The 19,303-nt window shown below is 33.6% G+C and overlaps 1 protein-coding gene across 1 annotated transcript; it reads right to left on the bottom strand.

Moving 5' to 3' along the window:
- Nucleotides 1-7,407: 7,407 nt before the first annotated feature.
- On the bottom strand, nt 7,408-18,743 carry LOC108335792 (mitotic checkpoint protein BUB3.3). Its single transcript, XM_017571947.2, has 9 exons — nt 18,527-18,743; nt 18,326-18,456; nt 17,551-17,633; nt 11,735-11,986; nt 11,439-11,511; nt 9,241-9,321; nt 9,091-9,172; nt 8,881-8,981; nt 7,408-8,103 (listed from the first exon to the last, which is right to left on the bottom strand). Exons 1-9 carry the CDS (start codon nt 18,635-18,637, stop codon nt 8,025-8,027), a joined length of 993 nt encoding a protein of 330 aa, XP_017427436.1. The 5' UTR covers nt 18,638-18,743; the 3' UTR covers nt 7,408-8,024.
- Nucleotides 18,744-19,303: the final 560 nt, after the last annotated feature.

The following is a 19,303-nucleotide window of genomic DNA, read 5'->3' as shown; positions in this document are numbered from 1 at the left end:
CCAAAAAGTATGCAATCTTAGTTAATAGTATTTATGTTTCAAACAATACTCATTCATAGTAAAAAATGACCAAGTGCTAAGCAATACTTAATTTTAGCTAAGAGTGATTGTGATTAAAATAATACTCAATTTTAACCAGGAATGATTGAGATTCAAAGAGTACTTGGTTTATATTTGTAGCCTTAGTTTACTTAGTTAAACTTGATAAAAAATTTGACATATTATTTGTTAATAGATGAACCAATATTAAAACATCAATCTTAAATATTTATCTACTATTAAAACTGTAATTTGTATATTATTGAATCACAAGTAACTTGTGAAAAAGAGGCAAAATAGAATAAAAAAAAGGTTAATTTTGTTTTAAAAACTTTTTGCAGCTTTTCACATATATTGTTTGATGGTTATGCAGTCAAAGGATAATGTTAACTACGTAGACAATATGTTAAATACTTTTAAAAACTTAGTTTGAAATTCTCCTTCTTATATTAGTGTAGATATAATAGCATGCATTATACCAGTTCTCAATTAATTGATTAAATTCTAGAATGTATACTATATTGTAAGATAGAGAACAAGTATTATTTTGGCTCATAATGACTTCTAATTAACTCATATGAGTATTATTTCGAAATATGGTCAATTCATGTTAACCCATTGAATATTCTTTCAACAACTAAGTCACTTTTAGTTAAACCCAAATATTGTTTTAGAATATAATCACTCTTGCACAACCCATGATAATATATTTTTTTTTTAAAACAAGAACTCCCAAATAAATTAAATATGGTCTTTGATGTGATCAACAAATCATAAGGTTTTCTCACTAGAGAGAGATGACATCTTTGAATGTTTATAAGAGTTAAACTCTCTCTTTTAGTTTGCTAAACAAACAAAAATGTGTTATTTATCACAACAAGAATTATATGTTTTAAATCTTGTGCACGTATTGAGATTTTTTTTATCTTACAATGTTGATATGCTGATCTGGATGATTTTATTAAGTGGAAATAAAATTTTAACTTGTAATTCCTATCCAAATTAGGGTTGTAGAGGGTCAATCCGTTTCGTAGTTTGTGAAGTTCTTGTCTTTATACATGACGAAGTTTGTGTCCTTGTCGTGCTCTCAAAGCTCGACCCCACCTCCAGAAAGTAGAGAAGCTTCGCGGAGGCACAAAATTTCGGTAGTCACTGGTCAAGCGCGTTCTAAGCTGCAAGAGTCACGAACGCCGCCGACTCCACCACACTCAGCGATGAAGCCTTGGACAAAAGAAACATAGGCTTGGGAAGTTGCGGATCTCTTAGTCACAATAACGAATCGCGTAGGCTTTGGGTGTGAACGAACCTGCATTGAGTGAACAAGACTTGTAACAATGACACTGAAGAAAAGTTGTGCTTACATTGAGAGACAAGAAGAGGATAAAGAGACAGACGTGAGTTGTTCATTTATGTTATTCTCACTCTTTTTTTCTCTTTTTCTTCGATTTTTCTTTTTTTTAAATTTCCCGTGAGTGAGAGATGAGGGGAAGAAAGAAGGGTAAGAGACTTGAAAACTTCTGTGGTGGTGCTTCTCTGGTTTGCGTTTTGGTTGAAATTTAGGGCTTTTTGCAATCTGAGTTTTCTGGTTTTAAGGTCTTCATGGAGGCGTGATCATGGTGTAGTGGTGAAACTCGCGATTTTTGCGATTAGGGTTTCGTCACGGTGGCATTATTGTGTGCAATGAAGTTGATGAGTGCGCAACGTGTGAAAGATGTTGCTTTTGCGGTGGTGATTGAAACAAACATGGTAGAGTCGCGGTGGTCCCAACAGTGCAAGGTTCTACGGTGATGAAGAAGATGAACCTCCCAATACATCAGAATCCTAATTTGGGTAGAGAATTACAATTCATAAGTTAAAATTTTCACGTAATAAAATCATCTAAAACAGCATCACCACATTAGGAGACTTTGATGATGTTTCTAACCATTTAACAAAAATGACTTAATTATTACATTATAAGAGAACCTACTTGAAATTATTGGACAAATAAAAAAAACATACATTTTTTTATAAAAAGAGGTCATTTGAAATAGCAATCTTAAAGCCGGTAAAATATCCTAAAATCACAAATAAAATAATATATTATAGAAAAGTTGTTGATCAAAACCTGCTTTCAATATGAGAGATTATTCAATAAATACTTTTACCTGATAAGGTTAGACTTTACGTCAATCCATATTCATCATTAAAACTGATAAGATTATATATTATTACTAAAAAAAAGTTATAAGTATCTTATAAGTTGCAGGAATTTATAAACTTCTAAAAAAACTTAATTCAAATACAACTTTATCTTGTCTATATATAAAATAAAAGGAACTCGTTTTTTTCCGGGTATATATTTTTCTTTTCAATTTTATTTTAAGTAACGTTATTTTAAATTAAATTAAATTAATTATATTTTATTTTAAATTTTTAAATAATTTTTCATTTAAATTTAGTTGTTTTATAAATTAAAATTATTATTTTATTTTTTGATTACTTTTTAAATGTAAATAATTATTTATAATAAAAAGATAATTAATAATAAAAATTATAAAAATTATTTGTTTTATAATTATTTTTAATAAAATTTATTTTATAATTTAATAAATTTTCATTAAAACAAAAAAGAAATAAACCGGCGTAACAAATTTCTTTTCAAAGTCGGTAAATTGAAAAATGTAAATTACTGAATCATGCTAATTGGAGAATCACGATAAATGCACGAAGATTTAGATTCGGTTATCCTACTGCCCATATGAATTAAAAGAATCAAAGTTTTAAAGATCATAAAATATTAACTGAACTAATAAAAATACTTTGAATGATGTTTTTACAAACTGTTTACCACATAAATTATTGACCAAAACATTTAACATTAACAAAACTAATTAAGAAAAAATAAAACAAAAAGTGTATGATTATAATATTTTTAAAAATAAAAACTCAAATTGTAATCCTTTTTTTATAGAAAATTATTTTATTTAAAATAGACAAAACTAGTAATTGCATTAGAAAACAGTAAATCATGAGAACGTTTTCTTCCCACTTTCATCTTTGATATCAAGTTGTTCTTTCAATTTCTATGCTTTGTGATCAGAGGTCGGAATTGTGATTGTCGTGGACCTCCTACAGAACAAAATCCTTTTTAGTAAGTCGAAATTTACGTCTTATTTAATACATACTCTGCTTTGGATCGTGCATGTAATTCTTTTTGGTTGCATGTATTCCTATAATCTTGGTTTTCCCACCTTACTAATCAATGGTTTGTTTGGTTCAGTCTCATTGTTTCTTTTTCGCTATCTCTATGTTAATGTAGAGTTTTTGCAGGCTCGAAAGCATTTTGGAGTCTTAGAGTTTGAGTTGTCTTTCAAAGTTGAGAAAAGTTAATTTTAGTTAATTATTGGTTTATTTTCAATTGATTTTGGTTATGATTGAGACTGAAATTCTATGACTATTGGGTATGTTTGTTGTTTGGTAGTTAAATGAATTGAGATAGACGAATTTGGTTGCAAGTTTTTTCTTTATGTTGTGAAATTAAAGGACCAAGATGTTATGCATTATTATATATAGATTGAGTAATGAAATTATGAAATTGATGTTATTATCTAACATAAATTGTCTTAATGCGATTTTTGGTGTGTTTGAGACTTGTTAGAAGCATTTAATGGATTTTAGTTTGTCAAAAACATTCAAATTATAAATTTGAGTTTGTGCATTATGCAAACTTGTTAGACGAGCTCATTGTTCATTGGAGAGCCAAAATTAATTTTGGCTTGCTTTTGGGCAACAATTCTCGTTGGGGAGAATTTTCTAGTTGTGCAAGTTAGATTTTTCTATTTTGAGTCATTTCAAATATATTTAAATTCTCACTTCGTTAACGGTTGGATCACGCTAAATTTTTAGTAAAGGGTACTAGACACATAGCTCTTTACTTTGATGGTCAAATATTTATTTAGAGATCTATAGTGAGAGCAGTTTTTCGTGTAAGGTTCCCATATATTAAGTTATTGACAATTTTGACCTTTATCACTTGTTGTAACATCCCAAAATACAGTAACACCATATGGTAGAATTAATTACACTTAATGATAAACAAATCAGTCTTAAATTAACGAAAACAAGGGTTTAGGCTGATCGGCCTTACAAGAAGTTAAATAAGAAAACACGCTCGACATAAACGTACCCAACCAACGGTTACAAAGTACAGATACATCCCGATCGACCAAATAATATAAAGGTCGATCCAAAATCAGTACACTGAAACATCTAATCTAAACAGCTAACCGAACGTCTACTGTTCGGCCTTCACTTCAACATCTACAAGGGTTGCTTCCTCCAAATTTTCCTCTTCCAGCGTTTCCTCGAGCAACGCCTCACCATCTGCTCACATCCACACGGATGATCATTGCATAGACAGGACGGACGTACAGAGACGATTGACAACGCAAAGAAGAGAACACAGGGGTAAGCTTATTGAATTTAATTCAAGTAAAATCATTCAATTCATAATATATCAAACATCTCAAATATTTCACAACATATAATTAAATCAATCCCTTAACTCAAAGCAATTCCTGATACTAGACTGACCGTCCGGACTGTATGAATCTGTGTAGCTACAGGCGTCCTTGCACCCGAGTGATGTAGTAACTGTATTACACTCGACAGCTGCCACTCGAGGTTAGTCCGTTTCTTACGTCGCCCATGTTAACTTATGGACTAAGGACCTCCTGCCATTCCCACACATGAACTACTCTCCTCTACGTGAAGATGAGTATCACGGAATATCAGGATGGACCAAGCCAGCATTAGCATGCCCACAGTCATACTTTACAAAATTCCATATTCAACCATGAGTCGTTCCTCCCTGGAACGCTCGTCCAAAATTCACAACCATAGTTCACCTCATATAATGTTCATCATTTATAATCTTTCACTTTTATTTTCATTTTTGTCTTTCTGTCCAAGTACATAAAAATCACGACCTCTTTATAACGAGAACGAATGTGAGGAACGAGACCGAAGAACTTGCCCCGTTCCAAAATAAAGTAATACCGGCTTCAAGATAAAAGGACGACCTACATTAAGAAGGTTGCTCGACACAGTTGGTCTGCACAAATGAATGACCCGTATTAACAATGGTTGTTCGACAGGGTCAGTCGACACAGATGGATGATCTGTGTTATCATGGGTGATCAACAGGGTTGGTCGACACAGATGGATGATCTGTATTAACAATGGTACTCGACACTGTCGGTCGACACCGATGGTCAACCTGTATTAACAATGGTACTCGACACTATCGGTCGACACAGATGGATGATCTGTATTAAAAAAGGTGCTCGACACTATTCATTATGAGCTCTAAGTAGAAGACCGACACACATCCTCAACCAGAATTCTTCCCAAATGAAAGAGTTCAACTATTTCAAAGGAGTTACTGAAAATACCGATCGGTCAAAGACCGTTTCGATAACGAACGTTTATTATCATAGAATTTCATATTTAAATTCAATTTACAGTAACACATTTTCAGTATAAACTTTCATACATTAAATTACTCATATCATAGCACAATCCATACGTTTCGTACATTATCTCATCATCAAAATCATATAGTAAAGTCTGATACCATAGATCATACTCAATAAATTCACAGAACATGCATCCGACACAGTATAACTCACAGAACAGTCATGCATCACAGTATAACTCAAGAATTAAATTTAATAAGCTTCCCTTACCTGGATCAGAAGTGAACGTCCTAACTCAGGGTGTTTGGTTCGTACGCTAACAGTTCTCTACTCTCACGGATCACTTAACTCTTCCAACCCGATCTAACCATAAAAACCAAGGAATATTAAGATCTTAACCCTTCATGCAACCAGGATTTGGCTTTGCATGAGTCAGAAAACGTTCGACGAAGAAGAGAGACTTACCAGTATCAGAACGTTGAGGTGATTGGTTCAAAACGAAGCTCACGACACCAGGAATGGTTCTACGGTTTTTGAAACGTGAACGGAGAAGAGAAAGAAGAAGTTTCAGTAGAGAGAAGGTAGAGGTTTCTAGAGAGAAGGTGAAGAATATGAAAAGTTAGAATCTGAGGAAGAAGAAGAGTGCATGCAAAGAGTGATGCGGACTTCAGAAAAGTCATTTTTGTTTAAAAACCAACGTCCGTTCTCTTGCTGCCACTTGTCTTCCACTACTGATTTAGGAACATTCCATCACGACACCTGGCAGGAAGGCAATGAGTCTAGAAGTGTGTTTTTAATGCACACAGAAGGGTTTTTAGGGCAATTAATGAGGATGAGACAGGGAATTAAGGGTGCTCGTTTTTCTAGGGTCTTACACTTGTTTAGTGCATAATTTTTCCTACAGTACCCAATTGGATTGATTTTTTTACATTATGTTCTTGATTCAATTATCTTTAATTTGAATGCAAGAAAATAATTTTTGGAGTTTTGTAGAAGATTCAATTTTATTCTCAAAACCCCTACCTAATTTGAATATGTATTGCTAAGTTATTGTATAATATACTTGGTGATTAAATAAATGTTTAGGGATGATATAAATTTTGGAATATAATGTTGTATGAAACTATGGTGATGATGATGAGATTCCACGGAGAAAATCTTTGTATTGTATGATTTTTTAAGTGTGCATTTGAAGTAAGGACTCAAAAATGGAAGTTATCTTAACATTCTACTAATAATTCATACTTATATATAAGAGAATGAATTAGGAGTTTAGAATAATAGAAGATCTAGTTAAAAGAACACTTTATAGTTCTAAGGATCTATATAGAATTAACCTTGTGAATGGAGGTTATCCATTGCAAGTGCTAAAACTTCCAAATCTGATGGATCTTTTTCAAAGTGGCTTGTGGATTACAATGGTATAAATTGCTTAGCTTATTGCTTAATTAAAGATTATATGATGTCTCTTTTATATATTAGCTTACCATCTTCTTGTTATTGGTCTATTTTATGTTTGTGCCTTTTTTGATATATACAAATAAGGAAACAAGTGTTAAACTACCTCTAGAATATGATGGTGGAGCTTAATAGTATAGGATTGTAGTTCAATAGATTTCAACCTTTTTGAAAAACCTTCAGTTTTATAACTTTTGTTTTTAAATCACTCTTGTTGTAAACATATCTTTTGATTATTATAATTATACTTTTTTGATAATTGTAATAATATCTAATTTCTGCATTTGTTTATCAATTTGTTCTATTTCACTTAATGGTTTGGACTATTAAAAAGAATGTTACACTTAACAAATTTAAAAGATTTTTTTACTTCATTGATGAGTGTGAACGGGCGTGAAATGTGGAGATCTTCTATTGTAATGAATTTGTCACTTTCCAGTTTTGATGCCTATTCCTTTCAAACAGAATTAATAATAATTAACTTTTCTAAAGTCATGATACATTTTACATCAAGAGCATCACTATCTAACTAGATAAAGTCGGTTACATGAATGTAAAGTTATCAAAACACGAATAAGAAAACAAAATTTTAATGATTATTTAGTATCCATCTCTCAATACTTTCCTCCAATATTTTTCTTGACTTCATCCTTTTCTACAGAATTCAAAACTATGTAATATATTTTCCTCACCGGTGCTCCTCCACTTGCCTCGGGCGATCAACACAAATCTGTTAATTTACTTCACATTTGACTCATTATGGCAAAACCCATTTAGTCAAAAGTCCCAAGTAAGACTAAAAGAAAAACATGCCTAAACTACTTTCCTTTCCAATCTCACTTCATCTATGAGATTTTGTACAGATGAAGCATTTTTCACAATGGCAATATCATTTTACGATCATTCCGTGAAATGAGGTTTCTCACGTTAGAAAAAAAGTATGAAAACCAGGCAAATGACCGAGTGAAAGAAAAAACGCCAACATAGAAACCTAAGAAATTCCTGTTTCAAAAATAAATTGCAAAGGAATAACCGCTTGCCTTCGTTGGCAAGCATAGCCATAAATGCTTAACTTTTTCTTCCAGCAGAAATTGATGCCGTGTCAACTTCGTCCATTTTATGGATGAATATACGAGGTGGTTTTTCTCTGTCAGTAGCAAAGAGGCAACAGTCAGAGTAATAGAATAAAGGCTTGACTCAAAAAATGATATTTTCATGTTTAGTTTCTAGTAGCAAGGCCTGGGTTTGTTTATTGCCTAGCTGTTTACGAAGTAATTAAGTCGTTTAGTATGCAGCATGATATTACAGCTATCAAGGCCTTTCTTGGTTTAAGTGTAATGAGATGAAGTATTATCGTGATTTAAATGGAAAATGAAATGTACAACAACCAAAGTTAATATTTAAAATCAATAAAATGTACGAACTACAAGGTCATAGCAAGACTAGCTATATCCCATTAGTGAGTTAAACAGTGGGAAGTAAAACTTCTTGATCCAGAAACAAAATAAATAAAAGGATAACCCATTCTCATATTTTAGGATATCCAGCAGATATAGAAATTTCAACAATCCAAAGCATGAAATGAATCAATGATTCAGGTGATGGAAATTCCAAATCTCACGATCATCTTAGGCATTTTCTTTAATCTGCTAAAAAAAGGCTTTCTATCAATAAAATAAAAAAAATTGTAGCTAAAACCTTTTAATTCCCTTATTACACGTTGGGTAATACTATGATCAAAGGATGTTTAGACACACTTAAGTGTAAAATAATATGAAACTCGTTGTCTGACTCCTTGATCATTATGAAGCATAAAATTCTAAAAAATTTCAATGACAATGGTAACATCGGAACAGAACATCAGGTTTCAAATTTACTATAGAAGAAATGTGCTAAGGACGAAAAGAAGATAAAAACTACTCACATTTCATTTGCTTCTTGGTAAGTATAGCTTGATGCTACAGCCAGAAGCTCTCCCACGTGGTTGTATGACAAGGATGCTACACTATTTGAGTACCTCGGCAGCTGATATTGATAAATATTGGTAGTAATTAGTAAAGCAAGGAAACCATTGAACCTATTACAATTTACCAACACCAAAATGATTACATTTGTGAAATTAACAGGCAAGTACCTCGACTAGTCTTCTCTTACTTCCAGCATCCCACATGGTAACATAACCTTCATTGTCACCAGTGACAAAAGCACCACATACACTGAACAGAACATAATCAAATTTTGACTTTTGTAACTTATAATGCAACATTTATAAAAAGGTACATACAGTGGACTGAATGCAATGTCATTCACTGATACAAAGTAATGCCGTCCATCCTTTGATTTTGGATGACACCGGAATATATATCTGCGAGGATTTGATAAAGCGAATCGTGAGAAACTGTGACTGTCCTTAAGAACAATCTGCAAACTCGTGTTTTCCAACATAAAACATTAGGGTCCTAATCAAACAATAAGTAGATGCACAGTTTAGATATTGTTATGAAGGAATCTAATGCTAAAGAAACTTTGCAATTGGTCAATGGTAGCTGGAAAAAAGAATATGGAAACATGTTGCAAATGTCAGTTTTATCAGTGTTGTACTAACACTTAGACAGTGAACATCACACCTTCCCCTCATGACCTCAAAATGCGAATCAAACACCAAAGATTTTGTCTTAATGTGTTCAATGGTCGCGTATATACGATTCAACACAAACACAGGGATATGACAAATTTTAAAAATTATAGGACAAAAAAACGACAATATCCTGTTGGTATAAATTTAGCATAAACACAAATCTCTAATCAAAAGAGAGAATCAAAGTTATAAAAGCGAACATAAAAAATGCTATAAGTTATCTAATTATTATGACATCGATCACAACATCCTTTTCTCACTAGGTTGTGTAGACTACATGGACTAGATGACATCATAATATTTTGAAATAAATCATGTCATATAAACACATTATTGGCATCTAAATCCATGGATTTTTGCCCCTTAGTTTTTCTTGGTCTTCGTATCTTGCAACTGGATTAGCCTCCATCAAATCTACTCTTCTATATTTTTCCATAATGAGAATTACCCCCAACTTTTTCTCAAATGTGTTCAGTTCTGATTCTATCTTGTTTATTCTCTTGGAGTTTATTCTCTTGTTGACCTTTTACTGCCTCAATATCGTAGGGTTTATAGCATTGCAGAAAAGTTGTCCTTTAAGCATCAGTGCTATTCCTCCCCCATTTTATTCATTTTAGTTGAACCCTATGATTTGCCTCTCTTTATTTCTCTTTGTCCTCTTTGATGGGCACTAGATATTTAAATTGTTTGAGTTGAGCTAAAGTATGCTCCCCAAGCTATAGCTAACTCTACACTTGGGGTCGTTGTTGTACCTCTTGTTAAACTTACATTTCGTCTATATGTCTTACTCCTAAGAAAAAGTCATGATCTTTCAAAGCTTGTGCCCAAATCTCAAATTTCTCATTTATCTCCTACAACCAAAAACCCAGATCTATATTGGTACAAAAAACATGCATAGTAGCACCAGCTATTGGATTTGCTTGGTACGGACGTCCAAGATAATAAATAAAGAGAAAGGGGTTCAGAATTAACCCTTGGTATATTCTTGTGGTTATTAGAAAAACTACAGCCACAACATATTATATTCTCACCTAAGTCGTTACCTCCTCGTAAACGTCTTTGACTACTCAACACTCGAATATGTGCAAAATACAATTTCCTTTCTTTCCTAAGATCCTTCATAAAACATCACTTGACACTTGACACCTAATTATATACTTTCCCATGTGAATGAAGACCAAATAATAATCTTTTTGATTTCTCCAATATCTGTGCATTAAGTATCACAAGAAGTATGTTGTTTTCAAGGTTGACCTCTTAAGCAACCCAAATTGATATTCAATAATGTTTCTTGTCTTAATCAATTGTCAATTACTTTGGCCCTAACTGGATAGGTATATAAATTAAAAATAATGGTGAAAAAAAAATGTAAAATATGACTACGAGTGTTTTAGTGTCTCTAATAACCTTTTTCCCATAATTAGACAAGTATAAAAGTTAACAAAATCAAAATTTTAAAATATAGCTACAAGCATGTGAAGTGCCTATACAAGTACTATTTTGAAGTGTCTGTGTTTCATGACATGGAAACCATCAACTCCAATCCAAAATCATATCAAACCAGTAATTGACAAATAAAAAATGTGGCTGTTAGACAAAATTATGCACATTTAAATAACTCTAGTTTCTCATCCATTATTGAATTTTTCCTGAACACGAATGGAATGCTTACAAGATTACAAAAAGAAATATAGGTGTGAGTAATAAGTTATAAACTTAAAACAACTAAAGTGTACTCGTCTGTCGCAACGACAAAGAAAGGTAAAAGACGACAATCAAATATAATGTATCATTAATTTTAACAAATGCATATATGAAATGTAAAATGTTCTTCTAAAACTGACCCAATGTCATCTGAACTGGATGGATAGGAAATCTGCAGTGATACTCGTCCATCTACAGACCCAAGGGCAAACCCTGCAAATGCATCAGATTTAATTTAAACTCTGCCTAAACTCTGATTTCTGATTTATTGCCTATGAACAAGTCGTTAGCAATTCTAAATCTCAGATATTAAAGGCGTCTAGAAAACCAATAACTAAAAATGTGATTAAACTTGAAAAATGTTCTTAGTGGATCAAAAAGAAGAGCAGCAATTTTCCTAATTTGACTAAATAAAATAAGACTACATAGTTCATACCTTCGGCATTTGGAATTGAACTGACACATCTTGAGTGTGTTCCATTGAACGCTTCCTTTGACAAAACTGGTTTGTCAAAGTTACGTAAATCATAAACATGCACTGATGCTCCAATGGATACAACAAGATTAAACCCACATACAGACATGGAGTTCACCTCTGCCTCTAGACTTCTCAACCACGAAGAAGCCTTCTCCATATGCATATCCCATAACAATAACTTCTTGTCAAATCCAGATGTGACCAACTGACCTGCAATAAACAAGACCAAGAATAATATGAACTTTTTAAAAGACAATACAGCATGGCCATAATACAACTTTAAGTTTCCTAAACCTGGCATCTCAATAATTTTATCTTCATGATGATGGAAGCTCCTCCAAGCATGAACCACGAAGAAGAGGCTCCAAAATCAGAGATAAACAGCAAAGAAAACCAGTGCAGCGGAAATGAGGTTGAAAGGAGGTGTTTGATGTGTTTAAGTGGAAGAGAGATGTGTGTAGGAAGCCTCACAACTCGTAAGGCCTTCCTACTAAGGAAGGAATCTAGAGGATAAGGAGAGAAGTCGAAATTGAAGAGGAGACTCAAGAGCATAAAGGAAATGTAACTACCAACACGGAAAATGAACAAAAATAAATGCTAGTGTTAAAACAAGAATTAACAAACCTCAAAACAGAAACACGACTCAGAATCAACACAAGACTGAATCAAATGAACAAAAAATTGAAAAACAAAACTCAAAACAAAGACAGAGATACTTATCTCTTGTACCATGGACAAACTGGAGCTCTAATACCACTTGATGAGCGAAGGCTCCAAGGAGAGGCTGATTGAAGCGATACGAACGCGATTTAAACCTCCTCAAAGCTTCCTCCAATGAAGAATAACACAACAAAATGGTAAAATGATGAAGACTAAACGCGACACGATACGCGGACCTTAGGCAAAACCTTAAGTTCGAAGGATAAATGCTAAATCGAAAACTAGCGGACCAAAACTAAGATCGAACTCACAGAAACCCTAAGAACTAGGTTTTGTTCGGTGGAAAACCCTAAAAGATGAAGTAACCCTAGACTGAACCGATTAACCAGTGTAAAATGAAGATTGAACAGTAGAAAGGAGTTTGATCGGTGCAAATGAGGATTTAAACGATCGAAATCGATGAAAAAGGTGTTTTACGAAGGAAACCCTAGCAAAATAGGTTGTAAGGTTCGGTGAGGTAGGAAATGGAGAAGAAGATGTTTGAATGTTGATAAAAATGGAAGATATGGATCTAAGATGATGCTAGAGAAACCTGAAATGGAGTTGTGGCTGCTGCTTGTAAGAACCTAGAAAATAGAATATTAGAGTTGATAGGTGTTTTAAAATAACGATACCAACTATTATAAAATTAAAATAATTTGATCATATAAATAGAATTTCTTAAACTCGTCTCTTTACTTCAAACATTATTCATCTCTCTAGAACTATTCTCTAAACTCTCTCCACCATCTCTCTAAGTTTTCTTACTCCTCGATCATCTACTTGAAGATCAGGAAGTTCTTAGGAGATCACAGCTGAGTTATCTCCACATCTAACCGATTAATTTCTGCTATAGAGCAAGTAAGTTTCAACTCCTTTTTCCTCTTTTATTCCTAATATGTTTTTGGAAGAAGCAAGTGTCGTTGCATGTGTGATCATGCTTCTCCTACTCATTCTTGGTTCATCTAGAGTTCTAAGGACTCTGTCCGTTTTCAATTTGGTGTTTCGTAGGTTCGTCTAGAGATTTCTTGCGTTTAAAGTAATCGGCAGATTGTTCTTTGATTTGAGCAGTTTTCTTGTGAGGTAAGGAAAGCTAGATTTTTCTTTAATTGATGTTTGTGGTGTAAGTTTGGTGTTTATATGTGTATTAAACTGATTTGGTGTGATTTTTGTTTTTGTGCTAGTGTTAACTCGTCTAAATGGGTGTATTTGAGTATTTGATGATGAAATGTTGATGTGAGTTATCTTGGATGATATTTTGGTCATGAATTGTATGTGAATATGTTGTATTACTGATTGGAATGCGTGTTGTAAAGTTTATGGAATAAGGAGTTGAAAATCTAGGAATTTTGGTAGTTAAAATGGAGGTTTTGATATGCATTTTGGTGAGTTAGTGTTTGGATGGAGAAATCTGGTATTGCAGGTCTGTTTATATGTCATTTGAGGTTTGTTAGCACCATAAGTTGGTATAAATCTGATAGGGAAATTGGTATGGGTCAATGTGATGGTTTTAGAAGGTTTAAAGTTCAAATAAGGGGTTTTGACATGTGAATTTTGATACAAGAGTTAGGAAGGAAAAACAGAGGTTTGGGAGTTAGTTATTTGGTCATTTAGAGCTGGTTTTGATGTTGAAATGGGGGAAATCTGATGTAAGAGTGTTTGGTGGTTGATAGGTGGAGTTTAGCTTAGTTTGGAACTAGTTTTTGGGGGTTTGAACTAATGAGAATTTGAATTCTAGGTTCTGTATATAAATGGTCATTTTGGAGGGTGTTAGTAAGTCATTTGTGACTTGTTGGAGTCCCTAAGTTGCTTAAAAATAAGGTATAAGTTGTGGAATTCAATTTGGTTCTCTAAAGTGAGGTAATGGTTAATTTTGGATTGAAATCTTGTGGTCAATCAGTTTAAAACGAGTTTATGTTGGTTTAGATACATTTGGTTAGGTCAATTTTAGTTTAGAATACAATCTAGGAGTGTTACAAGTTGGAAAAGATACACAGAATAGGTCATGAGTAGTTGAGGGGTGCAAATTCTATAGTTTTGGTGCTGCAGAATTATGCAATCTAGCTGAGCGAGCATAACACTTCTAACTGAGCGAGTGTAATCGCTTAGCGAGCAGAACCCACTATTTTTGTTTTCGCATAGCGAGCAAAACCCACTATTTCTGATTTCTCATAGCGAGCTTGTGCGCTGAGCGACCAGTCCAGAACATGTTTTGATTCTTTCTTTCTTTGTTTTCTGATAACTTTGAGCTATGCTTTGACTTTGAGGATGGTGTAGAAGTATCTATTGTATTATATGATGGTTTATTCTTGAGATTATGTATGTATTTGATGTATGATCAGTGATGTTATATGTTGGGATTCAATGTGAACGTATATGGATATATGTATGACTTCAAATGGTTTCACGGTTGGTAAAGTGAGTTCCAAGGTGGAATTCTTGGTGTAGTTTCAAGTGTTGTTAGTCTGAATGCGGGAAGCTTAGTCTTGAGGGTTATCTTGACACTCTAATGGTCATTCATTCTCAAATAGAGAGGATTGACAGATGTAGTGAGAGTAGCAAGAGGTCTTAGTCTTGGCTACTTCCAGTATGATCCAAGGCGTAGAACAGACTAACTTTGTGAGTGTGGTAAGGTAAAACTCATTGCCAATGGCTTTGCAAAGTAGTAGAAGCTACCACAAGTGCACAACCCGTCATAGCTCGACATTTATTCTAAGTCCAAACAGTCGATATAGGTCATTGCATGCTAAGATGTTTGGGTCGTATTAAATTATATATGATTCTTGTATGAAATGCTTTAAACTTATGATGTATTGCTTGTGTATCTAGCTTCGTGTTGTTCTTCTCTTTTGCAATGACACCTAAATGGTGTGAGCTTAGGGAGACAATCTCTACAGTTGCTCTAGCGAGAGGTGAGAGAGAAGTAGAGGTGTACTTAGATGGATCTACAGAAGTAGATCTCTTCTTTGTAGAAGGTTTGTTTTACCTAGTTGTTCTTTTAGCATTTATGTAACGTTTCATTTTAGTAGTTTTATACTATTAAAATGGGATGTTACGCTGCTCTCTCGAGAAAAATGATGACTCGAAGAAGACAAAGTGAGAAATGAAAATGTAGCTCTCTGATGTGCTGATTCGAGAGAGAAAATGATGTAGCGCAATAAGCGAGCCACGCAGGTGAAGATGTGGTAGCTGATGTGCGTGTCGAAAGCTGATGCAAGATGAATGTAGTATGTTGCGTGGAGGAGAGAGAATATTCATGAAGCACAAATGGAGAATGGAAATGAAGGAGGTGGCTAGAGGAGGATCTCTAGGATTCTCTAGCCTGACTTTCAAGGAAAAATTATTTTTTATTTCAAAAATTCAATTTCTCATTCGTCTCAAAAGTCCTCCATCCCTTGGAAAATTTGCCATCCTTTAATGTCACATGCCAGGTTCTCCCATCCAAGACTTAGAAGAGGATATCTTGTCATCCGATTTCCTTTAAATACTTTTTAGCAAAGATGGACAGAATGACCAGAAAATATCCATTCACATATGAATCCTTCATGGTAACCATAAAAGAAGGAGTTTCAGATCTGGTTGCACCACTACTATTCCCTTGAAGCTGATCAACTTTAACTTGGACGTGCTGAGGTAAACTAGAGCTTTGCCCAACAACTCCACTTGGGTGTGCCCTTGGTTTTTAGATGGCCCAAGAAGAGATGGTGATGTTGGAGCTACCTTAAACAAAACATTACTAAAATTGTTGAGCATTGTTGGAGGAATAATTTATTTGTACAACATTTGTATTGTATATATGTACCTCCAATGTACATGTGTGTTGGTATTTGAACATCACAAGATGGTCGTAACCAAGGGAGTAATAAGTGGAAAATTCCTTCCAACCCTTATCTAACCAAACATTACCAGCACCGTCTTTAGTCCAACATAGTTCTCATTCAATGCCATAGGGAATCTTGAGAAACAGGGGGTTCAACAATCAACCCTCATATTTATGAATCGTGTTATCGTCTTTTGTAGGGTTCCAGTGGTAAAAGAGGAGAATCGGTAGACAAGGTTGACTGACGAAGCTCTTCTTCTTTGTTAGTCTCCTACGATTCACTGAGCATTGCACTTTGTCTATGCGATTTAGTAGTTGTCGCTCGCGTTTTTCCCTTGCTCACTTTTCCCCCTCACTCCTTGAAGAGTGCTAGCTACCTGCTGAGTTTCACCTCAGAGACCTCTTAACCCAATCGAGTCACATCAGTCATGACTTCTTGCCCAGGAATTGATCCTCTTCCCTCTGAGTTTTGCTTCTTCAAGATTATTAGGGATACTACTCTCCAAGAGGGAAAAATTATGATTCCAAAGGAGTTCACTCAGAAATATGGTGGTAGATTGTTAAACCCCCTGTTTCTCAAGGTTCCCAATGGCATTGAATGGGAACTATGTTGGACTAAAGACGGTGTTGGTAATGTTTGGTTAGATAAGGGTTGGAAGGAATTTTTCACTTATTACTCCCTTGGCTACGGTCATCTTGTGACGTTCAAATACCAACAAACATGTACATTGGAGGTACAGATATACAATACAAATGTCGTGCAAAGAAATTATCTCTCCAACAATGCTCAAAACAATTTTAGTAATGTTTCGTTTGAGGTAGCTCCCACATCACCATCTCTTCCTGGGCCATCTAAGAAACCAAGAACACACCCAAGTGGAGTTGATGGGCAAAGCTTCAGTTTGCCTCACGTCCAAGTTAAAGTTGATCAACTTCAAGGGAATAGTAGTGGTGCAATCAGATCTAAAACTCCTTTGTCATGTGTCAAGGCATGCAAGGGTGTGTAACTCTGACATGTTCGATATTAGTATTTATCTCTAACACAATCCTTGTTGTATTCTGTTCATGTAACTGTAAAAACCTAAGGGCTACCTCTCAGGTTGGGTAAGAGTGGAACGGCAGGAAGGAAGTGTGAAGATTCCATATTAATAGCTAATATGGCCTTTCAATACCATACAAATAATTAAAACGAGAACAAATTATCCATGCTATTAAAAGAAATGAGTAGAGGCATCGTATCTGTAGCTTAGCTTACAAGTTTCATTAGAATATCCAATGCATGTTGCCATATCATTGTGACAACCCACTGTATCAACAAGTCCTGAATGCAAGTCATACCTAGAAAGTTTAGCTCTAAAGGAGTCAAAAAACAACACATTTGAAACATTGTAGAAATTCATCATATATCACATCATATACGAAACTAATGAAATCCAAAGGACTTTGGTTATCTTGTTTTCCAATTTTATTTCCAGTAAATATGCTTTTATTAATAATTAATCATTTATGATTACAAAATGTCATCCTATCTATATTTTTTATTTTCGAAACCCATTAAGCAATAATAAAAACAACACTTCGGTAACTTAATTTCATAATAAACCACCAATTTGATCCCCAAACTATCACCTTCTCCAGTGTAGTCTTTAAACTAAGCAAATTATATAAATAGCCATCACAATATTAGACACAGACCCTCAAGTACTGAAAATAATCTTCAATTAGTCCCTCCAAAAAAAAATTAAAATAGGGATTAAATTTCCGGATGCTCATCAGTTTAGGAACTACTTATGAAATTTCATCAATTTAATGATTATTTAAGACCACTAATTTCATATGCATAATAAATGTACCTAGCAATGAATAATTTGATGACTAAGAAATAACAATGAACCAACTCAGTTTCTTCTCTAGGCGAATAAATTTTTGACTTCCTACACTTTAGTTTATTCATCTGACAGTGATTACAGTAGAAGAAAACAAAGAGGAATAAGTTAAAGTTTATTTTTATGAAGGAAAATTAAGAAGACCTTCGGATTAAACCGTCGGAGGAGACGGCAAAAGCAACCACGTCGTCCTGGAAGCAGCAATCAAGAAGAGGAGACTGCGAAGGAGCTTCGAGTCGGAGGAGCGATGCGTCCAGGTCGTAGAGGCGGAGAGTCTGTTTCGGATTCAGATTCAGCAAATGGCGAGAAGGAAAGGGGAAAGGTTAAGATCAAGAAGAAACTTACCGAATCCCAAGAAGATATGAGAAGGTTGTTGGAGTGGGGCGCGAATCGTGTCCGAGAAATTGCGTCCTCTACTCCTTTCTCCAACCTCAATTCGAACGAATCATCCTTCATTCTTTTGGATGACTTCAAAACTGAAGCTCCAAGCTTGGATTTGAATTTCCCCCCTAATGGCAGGAATATACATACAGCAGTGGAAATACTTTATATATATGGGCATGTCCAAGTAAAGCACATTAATTTTTGTACAATGTTTTTACAATTTACCTACTTTTTTAAATTCAAAATAACTAGTTATCATCAAAAAATTATTTACACAATAAAAAATTACCTATAATAAAATATAATAATTATTTATTTTTATAATTATTTGTTATAAGAATTATTTTGTTTTTATATCTTAAACCTATATATTAAAGGATTCATTTTTTTTCTTGTTCGTATTTTTTTTTCAATTTTACCTTTCAAGTGACATTTTTTTTTAAATTTTGACTATTTTTTTTAATTTATCCACTTTTTCAAGTTACATAAAAATAATCTACAACATAAATAAAAATGGTCTATAATTAAATTATAAAAATTATTTATATTTATTTTTATAATTATAATTTCATTCTTTTTTTATCATAAAAAGTAAACATATATGTACCTGTACGAGATTTTTTTTATGTATATAATTTTTATTTTTATTTTACTTTTTAATAATTACTTTTTTTAATCAGATAATTATTCATAATAAAAAGCTTATTTACACAATAAAAATACTTATAATAAAATTAT

The sequence above is a fragment of the Vigna angularis genome, chromosome 10, assembly GCF_016808095.1.
Source record: "Vigna angularis cultivar LongXiaoDou No.4 chromosome 10, ASM1680809v1, whole genome shotgun sequence".
Taxonomy (NCBI): domain Eukaryota; kingdom Viridiplantae; phylum Streptophyta; class Magnoliopsida; order Fabales; family Fabaceae; genus Vigna; species Vigna angularis.
This window is presented reverse-complemented; position numbering and strand designations above follow the sequence as displayed.

What these genes read in the sequence shown, in the direction of transcription:
- LOC108335792 (XM_017571947.2), bottom strand. Translation starts at nt 18,637, where the DNA reads ATGAAGGATGATTCGTTCGAATTGAGGTTGGAGAAAGGAGTAGAGGAC. An exon ending in TCCAGTTCAGATGACATTGG is followed by an intron (nt 9,322 to 11,438) that starts GTCAGTTTTAGA and finishes AAATCCTCGCAG; the next exon opens with ATATATATTCCGGTGTCATC. An exon ending in GTAAGAGAAGACTAGTCGAG is followed by an intron (nt 8,982 to 9,090) that starts GTACTTGCCTGT and finishes TATCAATATCAG; the next exon opens with CTGCCGAGGTACTCAAATAG.